This window comes from Armigeres subalbatus, chromosome 2 (assembly GCF_024139115.2).
Source record: "Armigeres subalbatus isolate Guangzhou_Male chromosome 2, GZ_Asu_2, whole genome shotgun sequence".
Classification (NCBI taxonomy): domain Eukaryota; kingdom Metazoa; phylum Arthropoda; class Insecta; order Diptera; family Culicidae; genus Armigeres; species Armigeres subalbatus.
In genome coordinates this window covers 143,501,653-143,514,656 of record NC_085140.1, presented here as the reverse complement: position 1 = coordinate 143,514,656, position 13,004 = coordinate 143,501,653, and the positions used below count along the sequence as shown (strand labels likewise).

Genomic DNA, 13,004 nt, shown 5'->3' with positions numbered 1-13,004 from the left:
ATGACAGATCCTGTCAGTCATCGTGAGTATACACATTCGCGGGCAGTCGATCCCACCTTCCTCGCGAGTGCAGCAGTGCAAACATGATGGGTGACAAATATGCGTGATGTTAAATTGCACATTTATTAATGTGTTTTTTTTTTAATCTATAGATTATCCCAAGATGAATACACTACTAGGTGCTCCAATCTGCTAAGTTTATGGGAGAGGAGAAGGCGGGGGTGAAAAATTCATTTTCAGTGCAAAACGACAACAAACCGGCTGGCTCTCCCATACTAAAATCCAAGATGGCTGAATTTGGCAGATTGGAACACCTAGTGGTGTATTCATCTTGGATTATCCTACGGAATAAATAAAACAATGTTTCTTTACAAAATAAATTACACCCAAATTGCAAATCGGTCCCGAATAAGTTATCACATCATCTAGGTCAGGGGTTATCAACCTGGGGTACATGTACCCTTGGGGGTACCTTCGCCGTGCTCAGGGAGTATCCCGGACAAAAATGCGCAATAACAAAATGAATTATGTAGGTACATTTAAATCGAAACTTATTGATAAAGCTTTGATAATTGTGTAATTTTTTTATTTCAATACTTTGTCTTGTCTTCTTCATTGGCATTACATCCCCCACTGGGGCATTGCCGCCTCGCAGCTTAGTGTTCATTAAGCACTTCTATAGTTATTAACTACTAGGTTTCTAAGCCAAGTTACCATTTTTGCATTCGTATATCATGAGGCTAACACGATGTGACTTTTATGCCCAGTGAAGTCAAAAAAATTTCCAATCCGAAAATTGTTTAGACCAGCACCGGGCATCGAACCCAGCCACCCTCAGCATGGTCTTGCTTTGTAGCCGCGCATCTTACCGCACGGCTAAGGAGGGCCTTTGTCTTGTATGCATGGCGATCAGTAAATCAAGGCCTATTGAATCTGGCCCTCCACAACGAGCCAGTGGATGAAGAGCTGTGGGACAAAAGATCAAAAGGACAAAACAACGAATGAATAAATTAAAAAGTTTTTCATTCCAATCTACCCGGAAGCCATCTTTCAAGAGGCTCGGAAGCCTACTTTCAAGAGGCCCGGAAGCATCTTCTCAAGAAGCTTCTTTTTAAGAGGTTCGGAAACTTTCTTTCAAGAGGCCCGGAAGTCTTCTTTTAAGCTTTTTTCTTTATTTTTTTTTCTTTTTTCTTCTTCCTCCCCCTTCTTTTAAAAGGTTTGAAAGACTCTTTTCAAAAGGCACAGAAGGCTCCTTTAAAGAGGCTCGCAGACCTAATGCCAAGTGTTTTTTTTTGTGGTTATAAATTCAGTATATTTGTAGTTCATTTACAATTAACACTTCAAGTACCGAGCCAAAATTTGTAGCGTAAAGTACCAAGCTCGCAAAAAACGTGAAAAGGCAACTTTGAGCACCCAGATCTCAGCCGGTTTTCAACTAAATCTCTTGATTTTTCACAGAACAATCTGTGGGATGTCAAAAATAGACTACTAAAGACAGATTACAGTACCGGGCACTGAGAACCAGCCGGATAGTTCCGTTCCACGTTTTTTGCAGCCTGTTTGTGGCCATTCAGTACGTTGCATGCAAGTCGTACCACACTGCTTGTATGCAATATTATATATAAAGCAGAAGAAACGGTTGGATGAATCATAGTTCAGCCACAGACAAACAGACATAACACTCGTCAAATTTCCATCGTTCACTGATTTACTTATCAATTCAAATAATCATTAGTTGGCCAATCGATCACTTGTGGCGCACGCATCGTTTTTGCTCGAGTTTGACGTTTGCTCGCTACCGCCATCTCGTTCGTGATTTGCCCAACTAACTGAAATCTACAGATGTCGTTAGTGTTTGAACGACGATGAATTTGATGAGTAAATGTTCAATGTGTTATGTCTGTTTGTCTGTGGTTCAGCCATGAAAATCTAAGGATTATTTTGTGATTTCAAATGATATGCGGAAACTAAATTTCCGAAAAATTCAGATGTTCAATGCAAATATCGTGAAAAAGGGAGGCGGCGGTTTGAATATTGTCAATATCCGCGTAATATACGTTATTCTTTATTTAGCAGAACAGAACAATCTAGACTGAATTTTGAATAGGTCGTATGTAACAAATTTGGAAATTTCGAGCTTATTACGTTAAAAGATAGAGAATATACAGTTCCTATCGTAAAAAAAAAAATTGGGCCGGTATTTTATTGTTTTATTAAAATATTATTTCGAAACATTTCGACGTAATTGACGAACCCTCCTGTAGAACGAAAATCGATCATTCGACCTATTGTCAAAAAAAGCCTTTTCAACAAAAAATGACAAAATTAAAAATTCCGTGTATACGACCTTTTGTCAAAAAAGGTCGCACGTACCGAAAACGTCAGGGGAAAATCATATGCATACATACGACTCTTCGTTGACAGGCTGCGGATTTTATTAAAAGTAAGTATTTTAATGTTATTCCTCACTTATAATTAAATTCAGTAGTAATATTCGGTTACACAGTACGCCACGGATTATTCGAAGATTGGGACTTGATGGAACGCTTCATGGAGCAGTGCATTTTGAAATACCTTCGGGTCGAACCAGAAGAACTGGCAGAGCCCCCGCTAATCACATTGGAGAACAGAGAATGTACTGCGGAGATTATGTTCGAGACGTGAAACGTGCGGTTGTAAATCGCAGTGCAGGCGGTTCTGGCGCTGGCGGCCAGTTGGGCATCTCGTGCAGTACAGGAACAGGAAAGAGCTCCGACGGGAATTGTGGTCGACAGTGCAGACGGTGTGACGCACATGATTTCAATGGTCGAGAGCTACGTCATCGTGCGTCAAGCGTATTTCAATCCTGGTCGGAACATCAATACTTATTTTATTAGAAACTTCTCCTCTGGAACAGAGCCTCGAGACAGTCAAGATGATCAAGAAACGGTTCAGCTACAACTACATCGGGACATCGCCAAGGAGTTTGACCAGTACGGTTTGGAACCGATCAAGTAGATGCGTCACTATGAGGGAATCATTACAATCACCAAGCATCCAGCGGACCAGCTATTCTCTGGACCGGAAATATTCATCCATTCGGAGTTTTCCCACCCGGACTTCACGACACCACTGTCGGAGATTGTCGACACGGTTATCCAAAACTGCTCGATCGATGTGCGGCGGCCGTATAGGCTCGGTTAAGTATTAGTTGGAACTTGAGCGAGGGACGAATCAAACGTAAACCAATTGATGTTTCGGTGATTTCCTATCATATGTAAAGACACGCCGCCCGCGAAGAAAACGTGCCGAGCATTTGTAGTCGAAATCTCGTTTTTAGCACCATGACGTGGATTTCCCTGAGGTCTGTCGACATTCCTTTTGCTGCTGTATTGCTACTACCAATTACAACTAGTATCGAAAGAAAAAAAACCCTCTCCTCGAATATGTTGTCTTGCCGCGATGGGTGGGCTTACGCCATTAGCACTTATATGGCAACCAAAGACATATCATGTCCTGGTGGTATCACATGTTGCCTATATTTGTTTAGTGCCGCTTCACATAGCCTGGCATTGACGCTGATTTTACGCTTGGGATCCAACGAACATCGTAACTTGGAGGTCTGGATGATGGTGGAGACAGGCAGAGGTCTTTTTCATCAGTGATAATGATGTGAGATTTCTTCTTTTAGGCAATCCGTTCTGAGAAGTATTAAGATTACAATTACGCTTCCATTGCTTGTAAGGCTTTGAGACGATTAGGAAACAGACACCATTTCTTAACCTTCGCGCAAGTCTTAAGCAGTGCTTACTTATGCGCTTGAACTAGGATACTCGTCTAAAAGGAGAGCAATAAAGACAATGAACTATCATCGAAACTCAACATAGTCTGAAATGACTATAGAATTGAATTGAATAACGTAGGAAAGTAAGACGTAGCGTTAAAATGCGCGGTTATAAAGCAAGACCATGCTGAGGGTGGCTGTGCCCGATGCCAGTCTAGGCAATTTCTGATTGGAAATTGTCTCGACTTTCCTGGGCATAAAAGTATCATCGTGTTAGCCTCATGATAAATGAATGCAAAAATGGTAACTCGGCTTAGGAAACCTCGCGGTTAACAACTATGGAAGTGCTGAATAAACACTAGGCAGTGAGGCGGCAATGTCCCTGTCCCAGTGGGGGATAAAATGCCAATAAGAAGAATAACGTAGGAAACATAAGATAAACTTAAATTGACAGTATAAGTGAATTAAACGTGGCAATAGATTCATATACGTAAAGATCGACCCTAAATCCACCAACAATTCGAATCTCATGAAATGTTTGGCTATGAGCTTCAGGTTACACCTGGGGTATGGAGTATTTTACATTAAAATGTAGAAAATTTCTATATAGGCGAATTCGAGAAGGATCCAGTGGTAGAGTGCGTTGCGAGAGTTTGGGAGAAAAGTCATCAGAAGCGATTATTTACATTCAAAATCAAATTTTCTCCATCAAATTTACTTAACTTTTTGGTATATTGTCACATGTTTTCCACTGGCAATGGCTTCTTACAGTCTTTAAGCAGCTGTTGAAGACGAATCCCACCCAAATAAGCCGCGAATTTAAAATCCGGGACTTCATAACCAAGATAGTGCGGTGTAGGCACTGCAGGAGATGTGCTATTCAATCGGAAAAATCATATGCAAGCACGCACCGGATGGAAGCTCATCCCAAAGAAAACAAAATTTTCTTCCAATTTGCGACTATTCCAGCTTTCATAAATGGTTGGATTATCCAGAAAACGCGAAAACCGTACTCCCTCCGTATGCTGCCAATGCACTTTTTTGGCCAACGACACTTTTTTCGTGGTTCTTGTGACGACCATCAGATGTCGAAATGATCGTTGAACTTTACTCAAATTCGCCTATAGAGAACGCATATGCCGCGGTATGTACTTAATTCGATAGGTCGTATGTCTTGTCGTAAAAGCAAAGACATCTGTCAACCGGACCGAAGTGCTTTGACGAATGTACATGACAAATAAAAAACAGACGGAACAGTACAGTCGAAAGTAACATGGTGCTTTGCATAAGGTCGAATCGTTTAGGTCGAAAGTTCAGCGCACAATTCAAAACGACGCGAATAATTTTTTTGTGAATAAAATGAGTTTCTAGAGAAACAATAACGATTTTTTCACAATGATTCATAAAAGTGATTAAAATTAAAATTTTAGGTGTAGAAATTTTACAAAATTGGTACATATTAACAAAATAACATTTAGTTTTATCTTTGAAAACTTCGTTCTCCGTTTTCTCCGATTGTTCAAAATTGCACATCCGACCTATTCAAAAATCAATCTAGCAATGTTTGAATGAGTACAATATGATAGCCAACAACCGATAACAAAGTGAATAAAATCTTTTATTATAATTGAAATTGTGGAAAGTAGGTAGGTTCACAATTAGTTCATCATGCTATTCAATTTTGCATTGCTTACAGAACCAAAAATCTAATGAATTTTGAAAAATAATTGTTTATTCCGGTACCAACATCACATTGCAAGGTCTTCCTTAGCCGTGCGGTGAGATGCACAGTTACAAAGCAATATCATGCTGAGCATTGGCGTAACTAAGCAAAAATTCTAGGGGGGGGGCTAACTTTTTTTTTTTAATTTTTCTATTTTAATTTTGTTACCTTTCCTTCGGAAGCGTCTATAATTTATCATCTATCAAGAAATATCGTAAATTATAAAATAAAATGTATGGTATTTGAAACAAATTCACTTTAGTATTGAAAATATAATAATAACAAATGCTTTGATATGGAAATATGCCTATTTTTCTGATTTGTTTCAAAGAAGCAAATGATTTTAATTGAGGATCATATCCAGCTTTTTACGCTAGCCATAAATCAACTATGGTAATTTGGTTTTGACACTAGCTGTATACAATACTTATAGCATAACTATTATTGCCTAGGTTTCATTATGAACTGTTTACGAAGCAAAATTTTTCTCCTTGTTGATTTAACACCCATTTTCAACCAGCTTCTTCTTTCTTTTAATCCAGAGCTTATATACTTTCTAGAATATTGAATAGTCACCGTAACTACACTAAGGGTCTGTCCCAATTGGATAATTAAACTGAAATTAAACTTAAAAGTGACATTTCAATAATTATCGAATAACCCTGCTCGCAGAGCAAGATTACTTTTGACAGATATCGAATCATTTTCCATCGATGTCTTATTGGATTTGCTGGGTAGCACCAGCCATTCTTATAACGGGGTGTTTTTTTAATTTTCAAATTGTCACTTTTAAGTTTAATTCTCCAAATGAGACAGACCCTAAGGGCCAATTTCTTCACCTCCGCTCAACTCTTAAGCGGTGCTTACCCATACGCTTAAACATGGTTTGGGGCCTAAGCGGAGGTGAAGAAATCAACCCTGAGTAACGTATATATGGACATGCTGAACATACTGCAATTTGATTCCATAGATTACAAAGCCCCTTCATTTTGAAAAAGAGATAACAGCCGTTTGGTGATCGTACACTTATTACGTAAGCAATTTTTCTGGGTTTTTTTACTCCTCTCCTCGCATGTAAGATTTCTGTCATACAAATGATTTTTATTTTATATGGTGCGTAAGAAAAAGGCAGACCCCCTTCCCCATAAGTGCTTACGTAATATGTGTACCAGGCGCATATAACATCACACATCACACCCCTTAATATTTTAATTGAAATTGTGACGTCATACTCGTTTGTAGACACGTTTGACAGTTCGTTTGGAGACAGAAGATTTATCTTCGCTCATCTATATATTCCACTATCTATAGTAGGGACACAGAGAAACAGACGTCTCACTTAGAACAAATTGCAATCAAAATCATCGTCACGAAAACATTGTCGCCCAATGCTAAAATCCCGGTGAGTGGCCAAGCGGCAACCAGATGGCGGTAGTGTGCAAACGTCAAACACAAGCAAAATCGAAGAAAGCGCCATCGGTGGCCGATTGACCACCTACAAAAAGTTAAATAAACCGTTAAAAAGGTGTACGATGGAACATATGTTGAGTGAGACGTCTGTTTCTCTGTGGTAGGGATTATAGACACTATAGGTTCCATAGACGAGCTGAGGCGAAGGCGAGTGTAGCCAAACGAACTGTCAGTTAGTGTAGCCAAACGAGCATGACGTCACGATTGTAATCCAAGCAACGGAGCGTGTGACGTCAAATTCACGTGGTACACTGTGAAAAAGTGGAAAAACACACTTAATCGAAATGACCCAACCGTTCCTGCGCTCGTCTATGGAACCTATAGTGTCTATAGTAGGGATGAGTATTTTCTAATTATCTTAAAAAAAAAAAGAAATCGATCCGTTGTGCTTTACTTGCTCGAAAGTCGAGAGAAGCTTAGAAAATGAGAAGATTCTGGATCATTGTATTTGAACGACGTGGAACACAATTAAAGTCGAGCAGAAACATAATTCTAAGTTGCTTAACCGAACTCAATACAGAAGTCCCTCGCCTCTCCAACAACGAAATTTTCTCGCTACACTACTAATTTGCCAGATACACTTAGAAATTATGACCGACTTCGGTTGTGTTTTTTTACCGTACCAGATCGGTTCACCAATAAGGAACCGAACAATCGTTCAAATTCAAATTTAGTAACATACGTTTTTAAATGAAAACCGAATGTCGGTATAACTGAAAACAATTTGACAGTTTAGTATGCCTAATCAACCGAACACTCCGGTTAACTGAATGTATGCACGAGTTCGGTTCACCAAAACCGAGAAAACTCGGTTTCAACCCGTTGTGACGTATATTGAAACCGAGCACTCGGTTAAAAACATACGTCAAGTGTCGAAGAATCCGTCAACCATTTTCTTGAAGTGCGTGCTAAGAAAATTTTCTCCAATAGTTTTTTATTTTTTCTCGGAAAGAAAAACCGAAAATGGAAAAAGTACTGGAGTCCTTGAGAGAGGAAGATGCACGTTTGATAGAAATTTTTTGTAAGTAATTGTAATCCTAATTACATCATTATTTTTGTAGGCATCCTGCACGATAATTTGTTTTCACTGCCGCGAACATGTTGCAGGTTATGTCACTGGCTTCCAAAGACATTTCAAAAATCATTTACAAAAAAATGACTTCAAAGTTAACGAAATATTTTTTGACTGCACATTTTCTCGCTGTAATTCTCGTTATGGAAGTTTCTATTCATTGAAACGGCACATAACAGAGAAACATCCGGCAAAATCTATAACTCCGGAGGGGATTTTTGATGATTGTCCGCTTACAGCACCAGAGGCCTCCGAAGAAACTGAATTGGAGAATAGGGAAGAAGACCTCCCAGCAGAATCGAGTATAGGCTTGGATGAGTTGATAAAGATAATAAACATTAGCATTTGCCGAATCACATCAAGCTTTGTGACGAAATTGTTAGGCATGTGACAAGATATCTCGAGAAAGAAACTATAAAATTTGTCAGTGCGCAGCACCTTGATATTGATGCTAAGGAGTTAGTGGCATTTCGAAACACATTCAAGTTAGACAATCTATTCCACCTATTCTATTTTCTTCTAATTATGAACTGATGCATAATTATTCCTTGCATTATTTTGCATTATCTATGTGTGATCCTGGGGAACCGAATACCGTTATTGTTACCGAACAGTCGGTTTATTTGACACCTTTCGGTAAACTTTCAAAACAACCGAACTTCGTTTAAATATGCCATTTTTTTTTCATGAACCGAGTTTTTTTCGGTAATTTTGACAGAATTGCTGATTGCTGATTGCAGGGATTGCTGAAAAGTTTAACGACTGCTCGGTTGTTAACCTTTGAACCGAGCGGACAACCGAGCGTTCAGCAGATAAAAACTCGGTTAAAATTTAACCGAGTTCGGTCAATTTTTTTAAGTGCTATCGTTTTTTAAGAAATCTGATTTTGTAACTCATGACAGACATGATGTAATGTGCCAACAGATGGTTCGCATAGTATTTCTGGCAATGACAAAACCCCCATTGAGCCATTTCACACATATATGAGCTAGAAATATTAGTGAACTCCTTTTGACATAACTGGTATCTACAGTAATATCCCGATTTCATCACCCCCTGGTGAATTTTGGGGTGATAAAACAGGGTATGTGACAAAATTGGAAAAAAAATATTTCCAATTTTTTAATTCATTCCACAACTATGAATCATTTTATGCCTTGGAAAGGCCAATTGCGTGATTATTTCTTATCGAAATTGCTTACAGAATATTTGCCAGAAGTCGTTCGTAATAAACTACAGGCGGTGAAAGTTATGTCATGAAAATCAATGTTGTTTGTGGTATTATTTACGAAAATAAAAAGAATGACAAATTTTTTTTGGGTGACAAAATCGGGTCGAAAACGTGATAAAATCTGGTCGAAAACGTGATAAAATCGGGGAGTGACAAAATCGGGTCAACACTGTAATAAGGAAATCCTCCTTGTACTTATTTACCTACCCCTTCCTGGGAATGTTTTTCTCCCGGAATTCTGAAAAATTCATTTCTGGGAATTCTGAAATTCTAGGAACTCCGCCACCTACGATTTTTTCTGCAGAAATTCTGGGGGCTCAAGAATTCGATAGAATTCCTATATACACTAAAAATTTCGAGGAAATGCTCCGTTAAGAATTTTGAATTCTTTAATTCTGAGAAAATTCCTTCCCATAAATACTGCGAAATTCCGTCTTTAGGAATTCTGGGAAACTCATATTTCAAGAATACAGGGTCATACTTTCTCTAGAAATTCTTGAGAATTTCTACCCATGAGTTCTGATCATTTATCCCTTCAAAAGTTATGGGGAATTCTTCCTCGAAGGATTGCAGGAAAATTTTGGTTTTTTTTTTGAATTCTGAACAATTTCTGTAGGACTCTAGGAAATTCCTGCTTCATGAATTCTGGTAAACTGATTTTCCAATCATTCTGGTTTCTTCCATCTAGAATTCTGGGGATTTTTTTTCCTCAGGAATTCCGAGAACTTGCTTATTCAGGAATTATCCAGTTTTCCGCAAGCGGTAATGGCCGCCAGCTTGCCTGCGGGTCAGTCTCTGATTTGACATTTCTGGAGGTCAACTGCACCCACCGCTCCGAGAATTTTGACCAATGTTGCATATAAGAAGGTGCTGATTCAGTGAATTCAAGCCTTCTTATATACCACATTGATCAAAATTCTCGAATGGTGGTGTCGAATCCGTTTTATTCACTCCGTTTGAATGCTACACTATTTTACAACCGACGCGGGTCCTCACCACCGTAACTGCAGTTTTTCGTCACCGGTCTGCGCGATGGTTCGTACTCAACTCTACATCCCTTTCTAGGTGTGAGAAAAAAATCTAGAAAAAAAAAAAATTAAAAACAATTCTCAGTTATGTTTGTGTATACATTATAACTTGTATCTTGTTGGCAACTTCTTCGCTCGCTTAGGCCGTTGAACCGGAGAGTCTTCCAATTGGCGTTGACCTTGTCTTTTCTCATTGACGCGGGAAGGTGCTTCAGAATGTTCCGCTGAGCATGTTGCCGGTGTCCGCTGAGAAAGTTTATCGGACTGGCTTTCCATGGATAGTTCACGACTAGTTGGCCACTTCTTCATGTGAGAAACAGAACGACGATATTGAACCCCTTCATCATTCGAAACAATGACGTCACTTCCCATTCTTTTATCTACCGTAAACTTCTCGAGTTTGAAATTCGATTCCAATTTTCCGGTTTCATAGTTTTTCAACATTACTTCATCACCTACGGCAATGCTTGAATCTTTAGCGTTCCTTCTATTGTCGGAATATAGCTTCCCCTTCATCTTCTTTATTGCGTCATTATCTCGGGTCTCTTCGTCTCGCTGCCAATACGGTTCAGTTCGTAGGGAGGGAAGTAAGTCCTTAATCGGCCGTCCAGTTAACAGCTCCAAGGGCGGTCTACCAGTTACGGAATGCGGTGTTGTATTGTACATATGTTCGTAGTCACTAACGGCTTTCCTCCAATCTTCCTTAACTGCTTTAGCAATTCTCAGGGCCCGCAGCAAGCCTTGGTTATGGCGCTCAACAAGACCGTTCATTTGAGGCCAGTACGGAATGGTTCTTATTAGCCTTATATTTTTGGAAACACAGTAGGACGAAAATTCTTCGGACGAAAACGGAGGTCCATTATCGCTTCTAATGGATTCGGGATATGATTGCTCCATGAACACGCTTTCGAGGGCGTCGATGGTCTTCCGCGCCGTTGTGCCTTTCATCTCTATAACTTTCGTGTAACGACTGTAATAGTCGATGAGGACTAGAAATGTCGCACATTCTTTGGCGGAAAAGAAGTCGATGGCTATTTCTTGCCAGGCGCGTTCTGGCATTAAAATCCGTTTCATGGGTTCAGGAGCTTCCAGTCCACTCACTGCTGCGCAACCGGCGCATTGCTGTAAAAAATCACCAACGCTTCTGTCCATGTACGGCCACCATACCTTTTCTCGAAGAATTCTACGCATTGCAACGATCCCTGGGTGACCTCGATGGGCAATTTCTAACGCTCTCTCCCGCAATTTAGGCGGTAGGATGATTTTATCTTCTCTTACTATTATACCTCCGATTACTCCCAACTCTTTTGTGAAAGCCTGATAGCGGAATAAACTTTCTGGCCAACTGTGAGTTTGTATTGCTTCGGTGACCGCTAGCATTGTCTCATCGACAGCCGTTTCAGTTTTTATTTCTTGCAGCGTGATAGCGTTTGGTGATTCGCCGATCGAACACAGGAAATGCTCTGTGGTTTCATCGAAAGGAATTTCTGAGTCCTTGCACAGGCGAGAGCAGACGTCTGAGATGTTAGTAGATCCTGGAATATGTCGAACAGTAAACTCATATGGTTGAAGACGCAATGCCCAGCCTTCGGCTCTGGTGCATGCTCGCTTCCCATGTTGGTGTTTCCCCCCATATATATACTCCAGGGTCTTATGGTCTGTGAATATGGTGAATTTTGTTCCAAAAAGATAGGGATAGAACTTGTCAACGGCCCATACTACAGCCAAAGCCTCCCTTTGAGTTTGCGGATATATTCTTTCTGACTTCGTCAAACCTTTTGAAGCGAAACTCACGATTCGAGATGAGTTAGAACTGTCTTTTTGTGTCAAAACTGCCCCTAGACCGACAGGCGATGCATCCACAAACAATTCCGTTGTATCCGCCGGATTGAAGAAACCCAATTTCCTGACATTGTCCGATATCTCTGACCGCAGATCTTCAAACGCCTGTCTTTGATTTTCGCCAAAACAAGCTGCTTCTCCCTAATAAATTGTCGCAACGGCTCTGTTCTTGTTGAGAGATCTGGTATGAAATGCCCAATGAAGTTGACAAGACCAAGGAAGCTGCGGACCTCTTCTTTCGTTTCTGGACATCTGAAATTCCGTACCGCGACAATCTTATCCTCCGATGGACTGATCCCAGCTGCACTGACTTCATAGCCTAAAATTTCGAGTTTCTTTACGCCAAACACGCACTTCTCCATATTTAGCTTCGCATTGTTATCCTTGAGTACCCCAAGCACCTCCTGCAAACGAGCGTCATGTTCTTCACGGGGTTTACCAGATATAACAACATCGTCAATATACACGATTGTCCCTTCGATTCCCGTTAGCATTTCTGACATGACTCGCTGGAATATCTCCGCCGCGCAAATTATGCCAAACATCAGTCTTTTAAATTGCATAAGACCTCTGTTGGTCATAAAAGTGGTAATGCCACGCGAATCAGGATGAAGCTCGATGTGATGGAAGGCGGATGTTAAATCGATTTTGGAAAAAAATGTCGATCCCTGAAGTTTGTTTAGAAGTGTATCAATCATGGGCAGAGGGAAATGTTCCCGTTGGATAGCTTGATTGGCGTATTTCATGTTGATACATAGCCGGATATCGTGCTTCCTTACCACTATTGGTGATATCCATTTAGGCGGACCTACTACAGGTTCAATGACGTCGCTGTGCAGCATCTCGAGAATTTTCTGGTTGACCTTTTCCTCCAT

At 40.1% G+C, this 13,004-nt stretch overlaps 1 protein-coding gene and 1 pseudogene across 1 annotated transcript; one reads left to right on the top strand and one right to left on the bottom strand.

Annotated features, from left to right (window-relative positions):
- Positions 1 to 3,684, top strand: LOC134209284 (actin-related protein 3-like; annotated as a pseudogene).
- Positions 3,685 to 10,389: 6,705 nt separating this feature from the next.
- Positions 10,390 to 13,004, bottom strand: LOC134209283 (uncharacterized protein K02A2.6-like). The gene is made up of 2 exons (XM_062685280.1): positions 12,218 to 13,004; positions 10,390 to 11,822 (listed from the first exon to the last, which is right to left on the bottom strand). Exons 1-2 carry the CDS (start codon positions 13,002 to 13,004, stop codon positions 10,390 to 10,392), a joined length of 2,220 nt encoding a protein of 739 aa, XP_062541264.1.

Bases quoted from the DNA above. Each gene is read 5' to 3' on its own strand.
- LOC134209283 (XM_062685280.1), bottom strand. From the start codon at position 13,004: ATGGAGGAAAAGGTCAACCAGAAAATTCTCGAGATGCTGCACAGCGAC. The intron at 11,823-12,217 runs GTCAGAGATATC...GACATATTCCAG, and splicing joins CAGGCGTTTGAAGATCTGCG to GATCTACTAACATCTCAGAC.